Raw genomic sequence first — 22,482 nt, 5'->3', positions numbered from 1 at the left:
AATCTTATAATAACTTCCATTTCTACCTATTATATATAAAATTTTTATTTCTTTTCCTGTTTTTTTTTTGTTTTTTTTTTCTCCTTTTTTTATATACAACCGAGACAGCTTCTAGCGTCGTTTTCAGTCGTCACGTTCAATGTACGCTTCGTCATTTTTTCATTTCCATATGACATTCAGATTTTTATTTCTTCAGCTATTTAAATGTTGTTTTCTTTTCTCTTTATTTCCTTTTCTTTCCATCGCTCACCTTGAAAACAAAAGAGTGACGATATTGATCCTGGTCAACATTATTTTAAATACTACATACCTCCTGTATATTAATGAAAATTATACGAAATTAATTTTTTTTCTTGTCATTATTATTACTATTATTTAGAGGGGTAATAAGTAAATTCGACGAGATTCGATTTGGACAAAATGCTTTCCGCAGCCTTGTCATTGACTAAACGTCGAAAGTGTTGTCATCACTGTGAAAAAATTCCAGATGCAGGATGATTTAGCGATTTCATATTAGATATTTTGAAAATCAATATCCGGTGAATTTCACACCACAGTCCTGAAATTTTGTAATTCTGCGTATTTTTTTGTATTTGTTTTTTTTTTTTGCTTCGAACGCAAAGATATACAATATACATATTATATCGTGAGAAGAATTTATTTAAGATCCAACGAACTCGTCTGGGGTTTTTACTGGTTTGTTTATTTTTCCTCTCAGTTCTTGTCTTTCTGGTTTTTCTTTTTTTTTTCTTTAACGTTTGTCTTAATATTATAATATTATTACTATTATTTTTATCACTGACTAGTCTATCTTCACGGCAGCGTAAATTTTCCCAATAAACGCGTAAGCCGCGAAGAATCCGATGGTTCCGGTCAAAAGCCAGAATGTCAGTACCATCAGACCTGTGTAACTGAAGTACATCAACGTTGGCACTAATTCGGTTATTTCCAACTTTGTCACAAAGTAGAATATCGAGTAAGCCAATACATATATGGCTGATCCGCCACTCACTATGAAACTTCTCCACCACCATCTGTAGTCCTGAAAATAAATAAAAATCATTGTAACAATAATTTTTTTATTGGTCCGATTTGTCGGTATTTACTTGATGGGTTTATTCTATGTTCTAAGTCTATAAATTAGAACACCCACATCCAAAATATTTTAAGCTGTAATTGCTCTTTAATTGCTATTTTTTTTTCCACTCCTTCTGCCGAAATTTGTGTTCCGGTTAGCTTTCAGCAAAGTTGGCAGCGCCACAGCGATAAATGAAGAACTGGTACCGATAAAAAAAAAGACAACGCCATATATTTTTTACCATCTCTATACCAAGGATGGATTTTTCAGGCTCGTCGATGACCTAAAAAATCGGCCTCGCGGCATCTGTGTGTGGTCAATTCCAAGGGCCGAAATACAGGTCAGGCTGTCATATGACGATACTCGATTTTCGGTTGGTCATCTCTTTTCTCGTAAAACAAATTAGGGTCGTTGGATTACTTGAGCAAATAAAAGGCTAAAAATATGGTGTCGTCTTTTTTTTCTATCGACACTAGTTCTCCATTAAACACTGTGGTGTTGCTAACTTATTGGAAAGCTGGCAACATCAGAAATTTCGGGTGAAGGAATTGAGCAAAAAAATTGCGAATGAAGCATAAGAATAGCAATTAAATTTGAAACAAAAAAAAAAGATGTATACTTTGACAATGGATGTACTAACTCAATGAACTTCTTTGTTATTGGTCTTTCTGTTATGTTGTTATACTGATTGAAAACTTGTCGATATTGTCTCCATTTTTTTCCAACATAATAAATCGATTTACTTACTTCTCCGCAAAGTTGGAAATAGACCATAACAATGGATATTTGCGAGCAGGATATGACGAGTATGCAGAAGACGAGAAAGAGAAAACCAAATAGGTAGTAAAACTGGTTTTCCCACAGCGCTGTCAGGATGAAAAACAGCTCAATGAAAACTGCCCCAAACGGCAGAATCCCAGCCATCAGTGTACTGGAAAGTGAAGAGAAAAGAAGCATTGGTTAGGTTTTTATCAAGGGTCACCTACACTAGTTTCTTTTTGCAATCCATGTATACTAGGGTGTTTCAGAAAAAAATTATGTCATAATCGCCAACTTTCGTCCCTTATCACACAACATACTATACCATAAGCAGTCTAGTTGTTTCTCGATTCATCGAATCGATCAGGAATTTTTTAATAACGATCGAACTATTGTCAAAAAGTTCGCTCTAAGCAGCTACGGCTGAATACATATTCTACAGATTTTGACTTTATTTATTTCACAGCGAGACGGCCGTTGGGGTTATATTTTGTAAACTATTTGTTATTAATTAGAAAGATAATTTATCAATCCTGGCTGACGGGAGTGCACTTCCCAACATTGGGGCGATCATTTTACAAAAAATATGAAATCGAATCGATGTTCCAAGAAAAAATAGGATCGTTTCTCACAAACACTCTTACATCGGTCAGAAGAGAAATCGGTGAGAAATTTTATATTCAAACTTCATTATAAATGGATGAGAAAACGAATACCAACCATAGAATTGGATTCATGTACCACAACTGATCAGGAACCTGTCTGGGAATCTGATTCGTCCTAACGGGATGAGCAAAGGGCTGTTTTCTATATCCGAAGAAGTAACCGAGGTAAACGAGAGGCAGAGAAATGCCAAACCAGAGGCAAAGCAGGGACAACATAGTGGTGAAAGGAACAGCGCCTGAACTCTTCTTTCCCCAAATGAAGAAATTCAGGAAGAAACAAGTGGTGAAAACTATCCCCGGATAAAGCATTGCGGTCTGAAAAGTGAAAATTTTAAATTATTTATTGCACAGATGGCGACGAGGAAAAGGTTAACAAATATTGAAACAACCGAGAAAGAGAATCACTCACCAGTAACGCAGCCTTCTTCCATTCTCTGCCTCGCATCGTTTTGTAGAGACGCGCCGAAAAGTAACCGGCGACAAGCCCGGAGAACACGTAAAGGAATATAGCGCAGGTGCCAAGGGCTCCTCTACTCGCAGGTGACAACATACCCAGCATTGCAAAAACTGTGAAGAATTGTTGTGAATAATTGGAATCAACAGTTTAAAAAGAAAAAAACGAAAAAGCATCTGAATAATATGGACAAACTATTATAGAATTAACTGATAAAAATACCATCCAAAGAAACCCAAACAGATCTGAAAGCCCTAGAAATTGGATGAAGAAACCGGATAACAGGCTGGAATAGTAAAAAAAAAAAAAAAAAAAATGTGAAAACGGTCTAGAAGACTGAAAACTTATAATCGGCAAGTGTCTAAAACTTACTTCAAATAGTTTGCTGCAAATTCTGAAATGATATTATGAGAGAATTTTCCTATTTCCATTGAACTTTGGATGCTACTCCAAAACCTTTTTTCTCTGTATCTACGTCTCTATTATACAAATAAACTGAAAGAATGACTTACATATAGTGATAAGCGCCATGAAGAAAATCTGAATTCCACTACCAATGACAGCAGCGAAGAGTCGAGAGTTTGTCGGTGGTCGAAAAACGTCGCCGTGAACAAGTTTCCACCCAGTTTCTTCTATCGCTTCATCAAGACCGCTTAAACTGTCACTTTCGCCTGCGTTATACTTTGCTATGTCCCGTCTGAGTGTTCTCACCATTATCATAGTCAGTATTCCTGGAATAAATAAGATTTCGATATTTTCGCTATCGCACATGTGTTTACAAAATTAAAATCGTCAAAAAAAATGGTGAAAACTACACTATATTGGCTGAGAAAATTTGGAATGGTAAATTTCGATTCTAGGGAGAAAGATGTAGGTACTATCTATCCAAGAATACTGTTTTCATATTCGAAGCAAATCGAATGAGAAATTGTTTCGTCTACTTGCTTTTTTCAATCGATTCTGATGAAAAAAAAAAAACAAGCAAAGCCCGATCAATATACTTTGACATGAAACAAACCCCGATTAAATTGAATTGGTTGTAGGTATATAAATTCTCGAAATTCACCCAGTTTTCAGACAATCGCGAATTTCGTGGAGGAACGACAAATGTTTACCACAACGTCGATTTAACGGAAACAGTAATTATCAAAGACTCAATTTCTTACCAGATAGAAAGAAGACCACAACCAACGAGTTTATTATAGAGAACCAGTGAATCTGGACGTCGCTCATGCCAAGATACACGTCCCATCTGCTCGCCCAACTGACGGCGGACTCTTTCCACACGACAGAGTAGAAAAATTGGAGTTTGGTGCCTTCAGGATTGATGAAAAGTGGCTTGGGATTATCAGGGATGATGCATTCATTCTTGTCAGTAAATTCGATCTGATTGGTATCAACAGAACTTGCCTCCACTTCAAAACCAACAACTCTGTACTGGTTTCTGTTTGAAAAAAAAAGGAACGTATATTATTCATAAATCTGACTTACATTTTTACCCACAAGTTTCGAAGTTGATTATAATTCGATTTTGGACTTTAAAAGTGTTTTGTTACAAGATACTAGCTGGAATTAGTAACATTTCAAATATTTTCCAATAAAGATCAACTTACTCTCCGTGTTTGTGATAGCTGAGAATCAGCTTCAGGTAATTGTTGATGTACGCTTGGCCATTTTTAATTCCACCCAATCTGTATCCGGGTTGTACTGTGAAGTCGTTGGTCTCTGGATGTTGCTGTTTAGTTGCCGCAGGCAGATTGTCTATCAGTCTGAAATCAGGAAGGGCAACAGAATGAAGAGAAATGTTGACATAAAATTCTTGAGAAAATGATTTCATAGATTTTCCAACACGGATCACTGGAATGGTCATAAAATGTACTCACAGATGTACATAGTACTCGTGCTGAATTCGCTCTATTGCTAGCTCAGATTTTTCCTTGCTCCAAGTCATCTTTTCATTCGGCGTGTGACACAGAAGTCGACAATGAACAGGAACATTCATCTCAACTTCGTAAGGCGTGTTGACAATTCTTTGAACAAAGAAAAGGGCTTTTGAATTGGGTGTGAAAAAAAAAAATACAGGAAAGATGAAGATTTTTAGTAGCAAAGATGCTGTTGAAACTTGAAAATAACCAATAGTACAAGCAAAAACCAAAAACTGCTCTTTTCTGAACAGAAAAATACTTGCATGGGTTTGAAAAGCTAATATTTGGTTCGATAAACGCTTGATCGCAATTTTGTCAGCATATTAAATGGAATAATAAAATGACATTGATTGCTATGAATTAATTCATAAATTAAATACAATCCCTGGCTTGTTGCCTGATTTCTATATTCTAGTAAAGGATTTTTCCAGCAGAGTTTGGATATATCATGCATAAGTCATTTACAGAAGCAGAACGCCTCTCAGGGTAATAATATATCATGTCACCTGTCGCCCCTGAGTATCTCGCCCAAGTTTTCGGACTTATAGATGAGAGCGCCGCCTTTTGGATTGCAGAAGTCCAACGAATAGTAGCCGTATGGCAACTGAGTTCTGGTACTCGTCATTTTGACAGCCTTGACGTCGATTTTCTGACCAGCCGTGAACTCCACCGGTGCAACTCCTGGTACATAAAAAGCGTCTGCTTGGAGAAGCAAGACGAAAAGCCAGATCGTCCACCATTTTAACCTTTCCTGAAAACACAAAAAAAGTGAAAACGAATCGAAGCATGTTACAAGATTCGGTGACGCGGGTGAAATTGAGCGTCATAGGATCACAATTTTGGATTATTGGATCTAGATAAAGTTCGTGCAATATTTACTAATAAAAAGGTGTGAAGCGTTGAATTGACAAAAAGTGCCAAGTTGTCTCTAAATGTTTGCACAGCTTTTATTCATTAGCTGTGTTTGTCAGTCTAGTGGCTGATAGCTTGCGTTACCAGAAGTGCGTGAAATACGTGGAAAAAATAAGCTTAGAGGAAGAGAGATCGAAACGCGGTTTGAACCGTCGACGATGACGTGACGTGCGATTTTGGACGATGAATGATGTTTGGGGTGTAAGAACCGCTAATGTTTGAGAAAGGAGGCGATGAGGACGTGTAAGAAACGCTCAAACCGTGAGGAGATGAAGAAGATTCGACGGAAATTCGAGAATCCGGGTAACAGAAAGAAATTGAGCGCTCGAATATCGCTGCACATGTTCAGCGTTAAGATGCATCGTTGTTGAATATTTTCATTATTTTACTCACCATTATTTGACGTTAGTGTTTGGCCAAAGGCGCGCCACGCCGACCCTACCTGACTTTTAATCGCGATACCCCACTCGTTCACACGTCAAAATTGCAGCAGAACCATAACAGTCGTCTGAACGTAGCCACTATTCGACTTTCGATGCTAGACTGGCGAGATTGATGGAATAAATATTTGACGAATCTTTCAACGCGCCTTGCGCCATCTTTCGGCAATTTATCGTAATAACGATTAAATTGCAGTCAAACCAGGGAATATTTCCTGTAGTATCAGCGGCATCAGACCGTGCACGAGGGTGATCGGCAGCGCCCAATAAATGCGATATCGTCTGGTGGTTGTCTACTATCAGATATTGTTCTTAGACAGAAGTTTAGTACAAGATTCAACCGCACTGAGCGCACTTCTTTCCTGCTGAAAACACAAAATGGTGTGGTTATTCGTCTATATAATCATACCAACATAATAATTCTTCCACCATGCCTTACAAGCATATCACCAGAGATCACTATAAATATCTCGGCTTGGATAATTTTGAGCACTAGTAGCTAACTTCGGGTCATACTTAATTATAAAATGAATGCCGCAGCTATGTTCTTTGATGACTTGAAAAGTAGCGAAAAATAGTTTCACATATTTTCTACTCCTTCCGAAATAAGATATAAAAGGTCGACGTGGGCACGAAATAAACGGAACTAGATCAGTCTTCATCTTGACTAGACTTTTTGACGCCATACGGTTGGCCAATTTGTAACGGGATTCGCAATCCCAGCGCGAAGAGGGGGGGGGGGGGGGGGGAGAAAAAAGACGAAATATATCCCTCGAAAAAGGAAAATATCGTCCCACGTGGAGGGCTTTAATTACAAGTTTTGTTCGATTAGATATGTGTTTGTTGAGTTTATTTTGATTGAATAACAATGGTGCAGGTAAGAGGATCGTGTTGACTGTATAAATAGTATCAGAACAATCATTAAATAATGATAAAAGAACCGATGCATATTCGTTCATTTTTCACTTTTTCTTTTTACCCTTACAACGTCGTAAAGTATTTCGCGGTGGTATAGTTGGCATCCATGTGCCGGTGATTGTGTTTGTGTTTTTCTCTGCGCTGTGCGCTGCGCGTACCTGAATTTTTTTCCCTCATGTTTCTTTTATCTTTCATTTCGCTCTTTCTTTATCGTTAGCGCGTTACCTCGTTTCTTTCTCCGTCTCGCTTCCTCGATCATCTCCGGCACCCTTGGTTCTTCGTTGACTGCAATTCGTCCCGAATCACTCTCTTTTCTCGGTTGCCGGGTATCTACTCTGTCATCCACAGTAGCCATCCATTATAGTAAATACAGATACACATTATACGCAGGAAGATGGCAGATTGTTTCAATTTTATAATACTTTGCAAAGGGTTGTTTCTGTGAAACGAAAGAAAAGTAACAAACAAAAAGAAAGAAGAAAACATAACACGAAAACCCAATAATATTGTTATCATTATTATACATATATCTGCTGCTTTTTAACTGCGACTGTGATAACGAGCTGAAAAAGTATACATACGTAAATAATCGAATATTGCTACAAGTACTACGAAACGAACTAGGTTACTTTCTTTTTTATCGTTTTTTAAATTTTTTTTTCTTTTTTATTTAATGTTTGTTAGTACCAATTTCTTACACGCCCACAGTCAATGTTAACTAGATCTCAATCTGTATTATAATTGTTATAAATAATATTCTTGTGTTCTCACAAAGTAATGCTAATGCATGCATGCGTGTGTGTTTTAAAGTACGGAATATTATTATTATTACACTGCATTAATCAGAGAAGCTGAATTGCTTTTATATTGTATCCCACAACTCATATTTCTCATTTTACACTTGGTATACGAGCTTAGATAATTTTTGTTATTGTACTTGTAATGCACATGTTTTGTTGTTATGTCATAGTTTTATAAGGTATATGGGAAAAGAAAAAGAATCATTTTTCTTTTTTGTTTCTGTCTTCACATATTCTGTCATTGAGCTAATTGTTCCATGCTTTCCCATCCTCATTCCTAAAATCTCCCAACTCTCATAATTTCCAAGTATTTTCCACAATCGAACATAGTTTTCTTTTTTCGAAGAAACGGTGCTTTGTGCCTTTCCCTCATTCAATTGTAGTTAGCGACACAAATTTCTATTCAGATATTAAAAGTAATTTGAATTTTTATCTATCAAAAAGTTCAATTATTACCGTTAAAATAAAATATGAGAAAAGTTGAATATTGGTTTTTGATACTGAAAAATCTGCTGTAGCACGATCTTACTTATCAATTTATTTTGAAATTTTTCCAAAGTAAGTAGGTTCTTGATACACGTTTACATTTTTCCCTCCCCTAATCTGACTGTATGAAAACGATAGAAAAGCCCAATCTGTTGAATTTCCGAGCCAAGAAATTAAGACATACTTCTCTTATAATCATCAGGCAATCGATGAAATGGAGCAGTGTGATTTGCCACAGGCGTTCCGTCTTTTAGGCGAAATGAACGCCAATGTAACGCAGGTGAATCAGCTTGTGGACAACATGCTGGCAAGGGTAAAAAGTGGAGAAATATCGACGGACAAGGGTCTAAGTTTCCTGGAGATGAAGTATCACATGCTTCTCTCCTATCTCATAAACCTGACCTATGTCGTCCTGAGGAAATGCTCGGGAGAAAAGATCGAGGGTGATCCATCAATAGACCGTCTCGTTGAGATAAGGACCGTCCTTGAGAAAATTCGACCCATTGATCATAAACTTAAGTACCAGATAGACAAGCTCGTTAAAACCGCTGTGACTGGTGCTGCCAGCGGAGATGATCCAGCCAACTTCAGGGCAAATCCTGACGCTCTTGTTGGAAAAATTGAGGCCTCCGATTTGGACCCGGATAGCGAAGACGGCGAGGAAAAGGAGATCACTAAAACTCAAATCAAGAAGTCCGGCATTTATGTACCGCCTAGATTGGCTGCCGTTCATTACGGTAAGAAATAGGAAAAAGAACTCTGATTTTTCTTCGATATTTCTATTCCTTTTTTTCGCCATCTTATCTCAAGTGACATCTAACGTCTTCTTCCCGCAGACAAAAACATTTCGAAAGTAATAATCTTAATTCTGGCTGTTTAGATGGAGATGAAACAAATACAGAGAGGCAGCGCAAGGCGGATATAAGAGCAAAAAGGCGTGCTGTGTCAGGAGCGGTTCTTAGAGAGCTGAGAGAGGAATATCTGGACGCGCCTGCAGAGGACTCGCAGAGCCTTGGAGAGAAGCAGGCAAGTCTTGGGTTCGAGAACAAGCGTAAAATGGAGTACGAGGAGAACTACATGACTCGTCTTCCCGTCACTAAACAAGAGAGACACCGTCGTCGGCAGGTTACTACGCTTGGAAGTTTGGGTGACGAGATCACTTCCTTCGGTGGACCTTCGTCCGTTGTAAAGACCGGAAAGAAGAGGAAAGTCCCCAAAGGAAAAGCCAAAAAAAGTAATTATCTCTGCGCTATTTTATTGAATTTTTGAAGGTAGACAATATCTCTCTCTCCCTGTCTGTCTGTCTGTCTGAATTTCGCAAGCATAAGAAAATCGTCGTTCGATCTTTGAGATTAAATTTGTACATTTCTTTTTTCCAGGTTTCAAAAAAAAAAAGCATTAATTTGAAAACCTTGAAAGAAACACACGCACACACACGCACGCACACACACACACACACACACACACACACACACACACAAAAAAAACAAGCAAGCCAAACCCACAAAGCCGAGGATCATACAGCGGTAACTATTGAAATAAACATAAAATAAACATTTTAAATGAAAGAAGAAGAAAAACGTAACAGTAATAATAATAATAATTAATAATAATGAAAATAAAATAAACTATACATGGAATTTACTCAGATAATCCAACGAGTTGAATAAAATGCGCACTGGTTAATTAATAGTTTATCAATGTAAAGAAAAAAGAAAATCGATGAAATATCCGTATTTCACTGGAAATAACCCAACGAGATACTCAAATCTACAATTTAATCACTTATTATTTATACGTGATCAAATTAATTAATATCGATAACGTCGTGTATTCGTACATATATATATATATATATATATATATATATATATATATATATACACACTATATATGTATATATTTTAAGGTGTTTCTTAATTTGGTCGTATTGAAATTTCTTCGCGTTTACCCACCAAAAGTAATCAATATATATATAGAAACAATCTGGCTAAGTCCCCAAATTTGTTCAATAACTCTAACACGCCCCGCCAAGCTATCGAATTTTTTTTTATCGAAAAACGGATGCGTTTGAAAATTTGTCATGAAAACTGGTTATTACTTTAAAACTATATATTTTAACAAATGAAGACAGTTCTCCACTGATAGCGTGATAAATATTAGATCTAAGAAAATTTTATAAGAGATCTTTTTTGTAGAGCATTAAATTCCCTACAGAATAGTCATATGTAATAGAATTTTTTTTTTAGAATATGTTGTTTCAAAGTAATTAATAGTTTCATGTATTTTTTCATATAAAAAATTTGACTGCTTGGCGAGGCGTGTTGGGAGTTATCGGTAAATTCAGGAATTTAGCCAGTTTTTTCTATATATGTTGATTAGATTTGGGGGGCGAGCGCGAAGAAATTCTGACATGATCAAAATAAGAACCACCCTCGTATACATATATATAATATGTGTATACCTCTGTTTTTATTTTGGTATGGTTTTTTAATTTATTATTATTATTATCGATTACTTATTATTTAAGTAATTAATTAATGTAGTAATGTCATTAATAATATTACTATCGGTTCTAATTGTTAAGAAAGTGATTCTGAAAGAGGAATAAGGAAGGAAAATGAGAAGGAGAATGAATGATGAACAGAGAGAGAAGGCTAAAATCTTTGATTGTAATTTTTTATTTGCTGACATTTTTGCCAAATCTTATTTTCCACGTTTTTTTTCTTGTCCTAGATGTTTTTTTTTTTTTTTTTAATCCGTAATGACAATACATCGAACAATAACGAATCGAATAATTCTGTCACTATATGACATTAACTATAAATTAACAAAAAGAAAAAAAAAACATGATTGAATAACAAATATTAAAGCTTTCTCTCTCAGACAGAATGGGAAAAAGAGAACGAAAGAATTCATAAACTGCATAAAAAAAAAGAAAAACTATATGTAAACGTATACTGACTCCATTTGATCGTTAATCGATCGATTTTTTACGCAGGAGGTGGACCAACAACATTAAACCAGCTAAATATTAGTTGAGTACATATGATATTTTACAGAGATCTAAGTTGTCGTTGATAAAAATCATGCAATATGAACCCAACCAATGCCAACAAAAATACAACGGATGTTAAAATTTTATTTAATGCAATATCAAAGTCTCTAAAAGAAAACTCGAGGAATTTTTTCCTCTCGCTGTTTAATTTCTTCGTTGTGTGCTTTATTTGCCACCCTAGATTGATCAAATTCTTTTGAGCATACAGATCTCAGCTATATAGCGTTAAAAGATCGAATAATGTTTTCATCTAACATCAATTTTTTATCTCGTTGATTAGCAATTAAATATATTTTGTTCGCATTTTTCCAAGCAAAGAAAAAAAAAAATATGTTGAAGTTTTTGGCGATATTTGTCTAATTAATTATTGTGTTTTTATTTAGGTATTTATTACTATTATTATTATTATTATTATGTATATTCTTATCGTTAAGTTTTTTCGTTCTCGCGGTGTACAATTATTATTATCATTAGTTGTAATTATACATAATTATTGTGTTAACGTGTTTGTTGCGAGTTTTTTCTAATATCACTATTATATTTTTTTGATCTCTTTTCTTATTCGTTGCTACAATCGTAGTAAGAGAGGATGTCAATATGTTTGGAAAGGAGCAAAAAAAAAAAAAAAATCTACAGAAAGTAACAATGTCTACTCGGAGAAAGCAAGAAAAAAGAGAAGGAGTCTCTCGATTGATTCTTTCTTTTCAAGTATCGACTTGATTTCTAAATCATATAGTATTATGGTATTTATATTATAAAGAAGAAATGAAAAAAAAGGAGAAAAGTAAGGAAAAAAAAAATCATTAATTAATTAAAAGTAATGTGTATGTGACAAAATTCAAAATTGATGTTAACGTGTCCGAAGAAGTACTACTTAGGTTTAATAATAATTATGGCCGTTGAGTTGAAATTTCTGAATCACTGGGGTGAATAGAAAAGCCAATTACGACGTCTAACAGCTGAAAAAAAACGAATAGTATGATTTTAAATAACCGAGATGCTGATACCTGCTCACCGTTTGTTCCAAATGGCTAATTAATTGCGGCTCAAACCGTATGTTGGATAACCAATTGATATCATGGAGAAAATATGTCAATACTAATCTCAGTTTTTGTAGGACACGTTTTTGGTCGATAAACGTTTAGGTAAGTTTTTTATCATTTTCTTTTTTTTTTCTTTTTGTTTCGTTTTGGACGAATTAATAGTCAATTTGCGTCATATTGGTGAGCGGTATAGAATGAAAATAAAAATAATTATTGCGTAACTAGTTTCGTAATTTAAAATCATTACTGTCAATATATACATGTATATATGTATATATACATATAGAAATGTGTATATGATCGCTGACCCGGTACTCGCTCATCAACCATCCATAGAAATTATATTTTTTACAGAAGTGTTCAATTGCTGAGTCGCGTTCCGGGGATAGTTGAAAAAATTAGACGGCGTTGGTTGGTTTTTTGCTTTTAATTTTTCAAAAACACTCCTCCCTATCTTTAAATCTGTGAAAACAAGGTGAAAAAGTTAAATAAATAAAGAACAAGATGAATAAAATTAAAGTGAAGTAAAATAAAAAGTAAATAAAGAATTACATGAATAAATTGAAGAAGAAAAAAAATGTGATAACCGATGAATTATTCATGAGTATAAAAAACATGAAGAGAGAAAATGGAGAAAAAAAATAACAGTTTGATGGGGAAAAAGTAAAAAACAACCAAGAAAGAAAAGAATACGAGGAAGATTTTAAAAATAATACTATAACTAAATAATAATAATAATGATAAAACTAATGATATAATGATACTTAACAAAATAGCGCATTTGCCTTTGCATTATTTACAAATGCTTGGTAAAACTTGTATGAAACAGAAAATGTTCGGTATCACTGTTCCTTGCTGTATTTCGGGAGAGAAGGACAAGCGACAAAATTGATTTCTTCTTCTCTCTGAGGAAATCAGTTGTAGATTTTCCATAACTTTTTTATCGCATCGCTCTCTCCTGACTCGCATTTGAGGACATTCGAATGTTTCGGGCACAAGAAATGTACGTAGCAAAGTGAAGGAAAAGCAAAAGCAAAACACACATATCCGCACACAATAGAATCAAAAAATGATATTATTATTATTATTATTTAATCGACTACCTCAAGTCAATAGAAAAGAGGAAAGAAAACAAAAAGAACATTGTCATGTTTACATCGAGATAAAAAATCAATCCTTTGGTTTAATGGTTGTTTGTTTGTAGTTTGTTTTTTTTGTCTTCCACTGTACACGATTCTGTGTTATTTTACAAAGATTTTATTTCCCCTTCACTAAACTTGCACCTACTATAAATCCATAAACGCTGTCGAAGCAATTGAGTCAATTTTAGCATGAAATAATATTATTTCCGATGTAAACATAATCAATGTAAGTATATATTACACTAATGTGCAAAACAGAAGGAAATAACAAATATTGTTTTCTTTCTTCTCTGAAGCCTGTTTAAGTTACGTATCAATCGCTCCCGATCTTGATGCAAACATTGTGCTAACGTACAAATTTTTCGATTATACATGTGTGAAAAACAAAAACATTGAAAGAAAGTTGAAATTACCTTCTGTTGCAGAAAGCGAGATCTTTTATAATAAAATATGTCACAATACTGACGACGAAGATGAGAACAGAGAGAATTAATGAATACAGCGTATACATTGTATTAATTTTATCGATAAATACACTATACAGTCCTTCTGAGAAGAAGAAGAACAAGAATAATGAAAGGGAGATGATAGTAATAATTTTTTAGACTGATATAAAAAATACTAATAATGATAAATAATGATGACGATGATGATGATGATGGTTATACGATGATAATGATAATAATTTATTCATTTACGTAATCAATCGAGTACCTTTAGTACAGGGAAGAGAGAGGAAGAATGAAAAGACGGAGAAAAGCTGTTGCAAAATGTAGGGAGATTGTGTTTTGGAGCGTTGTGTTAACACAACGTTATATTGGTTCCTGGATTATGTTTCTACTACACAAAACGAGTGCCTTTTTCATCTATATTCTATCTCGCATTATCTAACCTATAATTATAGTTGATAATATTATACATACATTATAACATATACATACATAACATACATATTAATAATTATTGAAGGTATTATTAAATTACGATCTCTCTGCGAACAGTTGGCAAATTTTTACTTATAGATCACGATATATGATATACAATGTTGTACTTTAGCACCTCGTTTGCGCCCTGAGACTGAAACCTCTGCGAATTCGAAAGATTCTTTTTGAGATTTCATGAACATTGCAGTTGAACTTTGAAAAAAACGATTGTAGAAAAAACTGAAACAAACAAACAATTATGTTGAGGTAGAGAATATTTTATCCGGTGTCAGCTTTGCTAATTCTTCAATCGTAACGTCAAATACTCAATGTGAGATCTGAATGGATTCTATTTCGAATTCTGACGAAAAGCGGGAGAAACCGATACAAAAAAAAAAAAAAGTAACAAATTTTAACATTGTTGCAGTGAAAACTAAGTTGAAACAAAATAGGAATCATTTATTGACTACAATTAGTAATAATAACAGTAACAACAATAATAATAGTATAAAATATACACGAGGACGACGATGATAATGGATAAATAATATTATGAGTACTATTATTGATTATGTTTTTAGGATAATTTTATTTTCGGCATAACATAAACGTAAACTAACTAATCCGAACAAATACAAAAATGAAAACAGAAAAAGAAACTAAGCGGTACGTGGAAAAATGATGTATATTGTTGTGTAAATTACGCCACGAGGTGTGATTTACATATGAAAATGAATTATTATGTAGAAGGCTTCTTACTGACTGAATAAAATGTTTTCAATGTCTGAATTCTTTTTGCCTCCTTATAACATCCATTTACCGTCTCTAAAGTCAGAGAATCTTACTTTTTCTTTACTTTGAGATGTTCGAGAATATGAATATTTCATAATTATATAATATTCTTCAAATATCATGTATTTAAAACTGCATTGTACTTCACTTTTGAAATTTTACATCGACTTGTGACCCTTGAATATGTATTTACAACTTGAGCGCAAATTCAAATTTCCCGCATCGGGTATCTGGTAAAAAAGTAACGAGAATTCACCGAAGGCAGCTGATTTAAGGCTAAGTGAACCAATCAGAAAAGAAATATACAAGAATTTAGGGTATTTCTCGTCAGACTCGAATTCTGATTGGCCCCTGAATTTCTGTCGGGAGACGAAGGCGGAACGAAAGTCGGCGCTTAGTCGACTAGTAGGTTAGTTGACTCTCTGCCCGTTCTCTGCTCTAGGCTGGGAGATCGTGTCGTGAGAGCCCGGGTGAGAAGTCCGGCTAAGCGAGGTGCGGCGAGGCAGAGGACAGGGTAGAGAGAAAATACCATGACGAATCGTTGGTCGTCCTCTTTGGTTTGATCCCTAAATAAAAATCGAAAAAATAAAAATCAACATACTAGAATTCGCGTCAGATCCGTGCGCGCACGTTTTTCGATCGCCGTGTGGCCACATAAAATTAAGCAACTGTTCATTGTCATTCTGGGTGGAAAAGAAGAGGACAGTGCGCACCGCAAATCAGCAACATACCTATCTACCTGAAGTAAGTAATAAGTATGCCTGCATGTATGTGTTAATAATCAAACGCGCGTGCGTGCGTGTATTTTTGAAAATTGTCACACACGTTCGTCTACATCCATAATAGCGGTGATCTTTATGCTGTAAGCGTTTACATATGTCATTTTTTACGATTTTTATACAGTGATCGCCTGCTGACTCGCCTGCTCGCTTGAGCTAGATCGGAATCAGCGTTAGGATCGGATATCGAAAGCTGTGCGATCAAAAATCGTCGCCATTTGAATATACAATGATTGATCAACCGCATTGATAGAATGCAATTAAAAATGCTAAAAACGGTCACGTATCGGGCACGAAAAATGTTTATTAATAAATAATTGCAAGTAGTAATAAGACTAATTTCTTTATTTTCTACTCTATTGTACGGTAGATACAGCTAGGCGACTTTATAGGCACATGTTCAAGTATACATTGCGGTATATACAATACATATCGCTGGTATGACACGTGAGGTTATTTTCGTTCTCCATATCATTCATTTTTACTATAAACCTTTGGTAGCCGAAAGCGACGATGTGCGTTTATTCTCGCATATTCATCATTAGACCTTCCTCTGTTTTCTCGTGCTTTTACGAAATTTACTCGACGTCGTGAGATCCGTTTTTCCTTGTCCCATAATTCAAGAAATCCGCCGGTGGTGACTTTTAAAGACGTTGCGTTGTAATCCTTACGCGATGCCGCCAGGCGATAATCTCTCGCATATTCGCCGTTTTCGATTACTTGACGGTCCCTGCGTCTTGAGGTCTGTAGAGCACTTGCCAAATTAACGGACTCCACTGCCGTTCAGCATCCCTCGCGTCATTATCGAAGGTACTGTCGGTACTGAGTTGTGCCTTTAATTTTCCTCTATTCCCTGTTTGGCGCGCAATTTGTTACTCCTCCACGCGCGGCAACGACCCTGATTAGATAACATTTGCACTAACCTAACCTAATTTAACGTTCGCCATAAGATACCACACATAACCATGTATTCTACGTATGTAATGTAACATACCTGCATCTTATCTACGCTAAATCCATATTATTTATGTACTCTACCGACAATCTTACCGAAGCAAACTTCTAGGTATAACTGATTCTGTAGCTTTCTAATCCTTTTTGTGATCCCAACTTTAACTGCGACAAAAAAAAAACTTTGTCATAACATAACACAACGTCAATTACACTTACCTGGGATGTGTTACGTGCATAAATTATCATACGCATACTTATCTGGATAGAATCAAATACATAACACAGTTTTTGCTTCAGCGCTGAGCATTGGCTGCTGAACTGAAGGCCGAGCCGAGTGTGCATGTACAGTTTGACTTACGTCTGTTTTACATCAAACACATAGACGCGTATCCGCGTACGTGTGCGTACAAAATCGTTGATGCAGAATATTTCCAGGTCACAGACATCTGTCTGGAAATTTTCGGAATAATCCTAATTTCCCGTTCATCAACTCGTTTAATGGGAATAATTTCGATGCGAATATATTTATTATAAATTTTTCTTACATTTCAACGGTTCGCCCGATGTATTTTATGGTCTTATTGGAGAGTGAAGTTAGCCGCTTTCAAACCTATAAGAGGAAATAGAATGTGCAAGTAGCAAACTTCACTCTTCAGCCATACGATGGAGTTTTACGGACTAAATTCTCGAGTCTTGGAACTCGACGATAGTGAAATCACATTTTAGCTATTCTTACCGTAGTTTTATTGGGCGTGAAATAGCGTTTGACAACTTTGGAATGCTGGAAATGATAATACTGACGAAGTAAAATTCCAAGCGTCTCAGCGGCGGCCGTATGCAGCCCCCCCCCGACCCCCCTCGCCGCCACAATTTTTATTCATAATATTTTTATTATTTAATGCTTATTTATTTCGTTTTTTAAATTCATTTAAGGGGCTTACGGGAACAAGGGACTTAATTCTTTACTTCACGGAGAAAGGGCTTAACACCTCTATTCTATACATAATTTTGAACAAAAACACTGAAATATATTTTCTTTTGACGCAGAAACAAAGAAATGGCATGAATTCTACGAATTTTACATTACGATTTCGTAGAATCCAACCCATTTCTTTATTTCTGTGTCTATGGAAAATGGGTTAGAGTGTTTTTGTTCAGATTTGTATATAGAATACGGTTGTTAAGCCGTTTGTCGCTCTTGAGATACGTGGAATTAGATATTTCGAGATATATACGTCACATCGAAATCGACCAGGGTACCTCCTTAACGACTTTACGAGTTTGTCTCATTCATGTAAAATTGAAACGCAAAAATCACGTGTTTTTTTGATGAGATTTATTTCATTTTTAAGGTTCCCTGCCTCAAAAGGAAAAAAACGGAACCCTTATAGGATCATTTCATTGTCCGTATATCTGTCTGTCTGTCTATTCATCTGTCTGTTCGTCTGTCAAGACCTTTTTTCTCAGGACCAGGTAAAGGTATCAAGTTGCAATTAATCTCAAATACCAAGGTCTACGGTCCCTTGGAGGTGTAAAAAATTCAAGCTTCTAAATTTACCCGCTCAAAAGATACGGCCATTTATGTCATATATTTTACTACTCGCAACTCATAAATAAAAACCTATAGGATCCTTCCGGTTGACCCAGAATCATGAAATTTGGAGGGAAGTAAGGTCTCACAACACAAGTAAAGGAATAAGTAGGAAAATAGTTAATTTGCACTTATATCATGCAAAAAAAAAAAATAATTTATTTCGTATGGAACCCTCAGGGTGCAAGCTGTATTCGCTCTTGTCCGCTTTTTTTCAGTATCGTGCATATTTTAATCATGTATTTTATCGGATTAAAGAGTAGATGATATGTTTATTTGTATTGTAATATGGACATCGTAAAATTTAGTGTTTTTTTTTTTTGTTTACATATCAATTTGTGTAATTGGGAAGTAAAAGAAAAAATCTATCAAATATGAAAATGCTGAGGCCTTTATTCACGAATAAATACCAGTTCATTTTCCAGAATACAATGGCGACCACACAGCAACTGAACAGAAGTAGAACACTAAGAAAACTTGAGAAGCCCAGACCTCTAAAGCTTACGCAGCATCGCCACACGACTGTCGACGGGCGGATCACGACTGGTAACATTTTTATTACATATTATAATAAAATTTGGAATAATGTCAATATCAACTGTTTTCTAACCCTCGAGATCATCCTCAAACTGTATTATTTTTTAAAAAACAGTTCTCAGATTTTCTGATAATTGTTGCAAACTAAAACAACCAGTAGTGTACTCGCGATATGAATTTTATTGCTTGGGGTCTTAAACATCCCAGTGCTAAGGGTTAATACTTTTATTTAACAGTAGTTATGTTGTTGTATTTGACTTTTTTTTTTAATTTCATTTTTGCTTGACTTTCCTTCCAGTTGAGGAGATAGTTTCCTTGATTGACAATGTTGCGATACATCTATCGAATGGCTACTTCGACAGAACTCTGCAGATGAACGTCATCACAATGTGCAATCACCTCAAGCTTCATGCCCACCAATTGGAAGCTATTTACAAGGGTGCGTATCTAACAATTATCTCTGGAAATGGTACATGCATTTTCATGATTATACCTTGCAAAATATCTGTTTTAGTACATTTTTTTTTTCTATCGATATATAATTTTTTCTCACGTATTTCGATGTTTTTGGAATCGTAACAGTGTTTTGCTAGATATAATTTGCGATAATTATTGAAAACCTTAGAAAATCTATATGAATTCAACTGATTCTTTCGAAAATCCGCTCAAATGATCTACTCTAATCGTTTTATCAAATGATCATGAACAATATATACGATATTATGAAAAATAGCATGTTATCTTCAATGCTTTACTATCTTTTCCCTGCTTTCTGATTATTGTCAGACGATTTAAGGCAATAAAAAATCGACTGAGATCGTTTAAATTAGATAGAAGAAAGTTGATTGATAATGCGCAATTAAACATTGATAAAGAGTGAATGATTCTTTTCGTATAAAGGAGAAGGAACAATATAATTTAGAATACAAGTTCTAAGACGAAATAATAATTATATAATACACTGTCGGCTTTACAGTTACTTTGTGAAATTATTACTTTCTATTGTAACAAGCCTTCTCCCTCCTTACTGCTAGTTAAAGTGGGTCATTTTTTATGAGGATCTCTCTGTTGTGCCGCTGCCGATTATAAGAGGTGCTAAGACAATGCAAAATCTTTTCCCATTTATCTTTAGCCATGGAATTATGGTATAAGAATGATCAAAAAATCCCGACACACTGTTATCGTATTTTAAATACTTTTCAATTACAAAATTTGTATTAGTAGAAATAAGCAAAGATGTAGGGCGCAGATTGACCCAAAAGATTAGGGAAAATGAGTTACGCAGATTTTTATTTAATTTTTCAAGTTTCATTGAGAAATAGGTAGTAAAAATAAATGAAAATTTTTCGATTCACTAAATATTTGGCAGAATCAAAGAAAGTTTCGAAGTAGTTGGAAAATGCCAGGGGAATCGTTTGAGACACATAAAACTCGTGAAATTGAAAATTGATTCACAAATAGTGAGAATAAACTTCGGAAAAATGTGTTTCTTTTTAACTTCTTTAATACCTCCGTCTATTCCAGATCAACTTGACAGAGCTTTCGTTGCTATCAGAAACGGTAGTCAAGATGAAAGGCTTGACGTCACGACTAGAGTTCACTTATTGGAGCTGATTGAACTCAGAGCGAAACAATGGCGTCATACAGACGCGATGGATTCCTATTATTGCCATAAACTTTCCCACCTCGACATTGTAAGTCTTTTTTTATTCATCTTTATCATTACGACCATTTTTACATATTGTACCGACTTTTGAATGACAGTCAAGGCTCGTTGATTCGATCTAAACAAAGTTGGGGAAAAAAAAATAAACAATGAACTGTTACGTGGGTAAAGAAAAATCAGGCTGGAGAAGAAACAGGCTATAAACAGTCTCGGTCACAAAGTGTTGGCCATGTGCAAAATTTATGACCACTTCCAGAAAAAAAGCCAGACCCTTACCCTGGTCAAATGTTGTTGATCCTTTCCAGATTTCCCTTCTTTTTCAAGGGTCATACAAGGGCTGAGGAACACCACTTAACTCATTTCTGAGAATTCCTCTCTCATAATCTGCAGGTTTTTGTTCTTTACTGAGGTTTGTTTTCCAAAATAGAAACTTTTCATTAATTTCATTACTAAATAGTCATTTATTAAGTATTTATCAAATTATTCTATTTGTAAGTTACGAAATTCTTTTTAAAAATAGAAAAATGGAAAATGCTTGAGTTATAAACAAAAATTTAGGTATCTATAGTTAGTTCTAAGTTGTTTGAAAATAGTTAAAAATCTATTAGATTTGTTCAATTTCATTCTTTGATGAATCATTTTATCCAGGTGACTGTCTATGAATCGGCTGAAGTCCTTTTTCATCATGTTGCAGTTAGCATTGTTAAATATTTAATTTTATATTGTTCCACCGATATTTGTTATGATCAAAAAATGGTAATATTGAGTACTGAAAAAACAGAAAATCTGTATCAGTGAAAGCACAGAAAATATTCTTGTGAATAAAATGATCCATCGTAAAGTCTCATTGAACCAATCTACTAGATTTTCATAATTTTGAAGCAATTTAAAATAAATCATGGACATCTAACATTTAGTTTATAATTAGACTCTTCTGTTTTTGTTCTTTTGTATAAATCTTCGTAGCTTAAAGACACAAAAATTTCAAAAATATTCAATGTGTAACTATGTATAAAAGGAATGAAAAGTACCACTTTGGGCAAACCACCAGGGTGGGCAAAAACCTGGGATTTTATTTTTTTCTTCCACCCTGGTCAAATGGGTTCAATTCATTGCATGTTTGTGATTGTCAAAAGTTGATAATTGCATTTTTGTTTAGTGTTATTCGACTCCAAATTAGTAAGAAACGTTCGGTCTAGTTTGCACTCTCTCATCTGACCTCTGTGGTTGGCATTCTCTCGCTCAACTGCAAACTAATATTTAGGTTACTATAACATATTGTTTTGAGGTCAATCGTTCGTTTTAACGTTTTGTCAATACTTAATAAACACATCTAATCCAAAAATATACTCTTTTCACCTTTATTAAATAAAAAAAAAAAAACGGAAACAATATTAAAATAGAAAAAAATGTTTTTTCTAAATTGGACTCATTTCAGGTGGGTTTCCTCAGGTAAAATGTCATGGGGTTTAATTAGGTCGGGGAAAATTGGGCCCAGTCTGCAAACAACCACCTTAAATAAATTATTCCGTCCCAAAAATGTCCTACGAATTTGCAAAA

At 34.8% G+C, this 22,482-nt stretch overlaps 3 protein-coding genes and 1 long non-coding RNA gene across 15 annotated transcripts in view; 2 read left to right on the top strand and 2 right to left on the bottom strand.

The window, feature by feature from the left end:
• Positions 1-4: 4 nt before the first annotated feature.
• TM9SF4 (transmembrane 9 superfamily protein member 4) lies at positions 5-6,348 on the bottom strand. 2 transcript variants are annotated; one of them, XM_046625585.2, is made up of 11 exons: positions 6,187-6,348; positions 5,388-5,632; positions 4,840-4,986; positions 4,570-4,725; positions 4,123-4,400; positions 3,469-3,687; positions 2,912-3,069; positions 2,558-2,817; positions 1,826-2,009; positions 804-1,042; positions 5-250 (listed from the first exon to the last, which is right to left on the bottom strand). In XM_046625585.2, coding segments are annotated over exons 1-11 (1,890 nt in total). In that variant the 5' UTR covers positions 6,190-6,348; the 3' UTR covers positions 5-249. The 2 variants fall into 2 exon arrangements, with proteins under 2 accessions (XP_046481541.1, XP_046481540.1); XM_046625584.2 differs by having other exon boundaries at positions 5-1,042; positions 6,187-6,347.
• A 653-nt stretch (positions 6,349-7,001) lies between these two features.
• Positions 7,002-15,392, top strand: LOC124218777 (neuroguidin). 7 transcript variants are annotated; one of them, XM_046625599.2, is made up of 4 exons: positions 7,002-7,110; positions 8,640-9,174; positions 9,318-9,671; positions 9,817-15,392. In XM_046625599.2, exons 1-4 carry the CDS (start codon positions 7,102-7,104, stop codon positions 9,837-9,839), a joined length of 921 nt encoding a protein of 306 aa, XP_046481555.1. In that variant the 5' UTR covers positions 7,002-7,101; the 3' UTR covers positions 9,840-15,392. The 7 variants fall into 7 exon arrangements, with proteins under 7 accessions (XP_046481555.1, XP_046481559.1, XP_046481558.1 ...); XM_046625603.2 differs by lacking the exon at positions 7,002-7,110 and adding an exon at positions 7,337-7,514; XM_046625602.2 differs by lacking the exon at positions 7,002-7,110 and adding an exon at positions 7,337-7,722.
• On the bottom strand, positions 14,704-17,955 carry LOC124218785 (uncharacterized). Its single transcript, XR_011177238.1, has 2 exons — positions 17,865-17,955; positions 14,704-15,961 (listed from the first exon to the last, which is right to left on the bottom strand). It is a non-coding gene; the product is annotated as an uncharacterized lncRNA (long non-coding RNA).
• Positions 15,810-22,482, top strand: part of mxt (Eukaryotic translation initiation factor mextil) — a 21,318-nt gene continuing 14,645 nt past the window's right edge. For 2 of the 5 annotated variants that reach the window (XM_069136387.1, XM_069136384.1), the window contains exons 1-4: positions 15,810-16,139; positions 19,145-19,265; positions 19,555-19,695; positions 20,781-20,950. In XM_069136387.1, the coding sequence (XP_068992488.1) occupies positions 19,151-19,265; positions 19,555-19,695; positions 20,781-20,950 (426 nt within the window). In that variant the 5' untranslated portion in view covers positions 15,810-16,139; positions 19,145-19,150. Of the gene's footprint in view, positions 16,140-16,832; positions 16,985-19,144; positions 19,266-19,554; positions 19,696-20,780; positions 20,951-22,482 lie in introns of those variants that run through there. The other 3 variants (XM_046625588.2, XM_046625586.2, XM_069136385.1) reach the window with 2 other exon arrangements.

This window comes from Neodiprion pinetum, chromosome 5, assembly GCF_021155775.2.
Source record: "Neodiprion pinetum isolate iyNeoPine1 chromosome 5, iyNeoPine1.2, whole genome shotgun sequence".
In the NCBI taxonomy this organism is placed as follows: Eukaryota; Metazoa; Arthropoda; class Insecta; order Hymenoptera; family Diprionidae; genus Neodiprion; species Neodiprion pinetum.
Note: the sequence above shows the minus strand (reverse complement) of the source record. Positions and strands in the feature narration are given on the sequence as shown.

Coding starts and splice junctions, on each gene's coding strand:
- TM9SF4 (XM_046625585.2), bottom strand. Junction 3,688..4,122: donor TGTGGTCTTCTTTCTATCTG/GTAAGAAATTGA, acceptor TATTTATTCCAG/GAATACTGACTATGATAATG. Junction 1,043..1,825: donor ATTTCCAACTTTGCGGAGAA/GTAAGTAAATCG, acceptor ATTTATTTTCAG/GACTACAGATGGTGGTGGAG.
- LOC124218777 (XM_046625599.2), top strand. Junction 9,175..9,317: donor ATTGGCTGCCGTTCATTACG/GTAAGAAATAGG, acceptor CTGGCTGTTTAG/ATGGAGATGAAACAAATACA. Junction 9,672..9,816: donor CAAAGGAAAAGCCAAAAAAA/GTAATTATCTCT, acceptor TCTTTTTTCCAG/GTTTCAAAAAAAAAAAGCAT.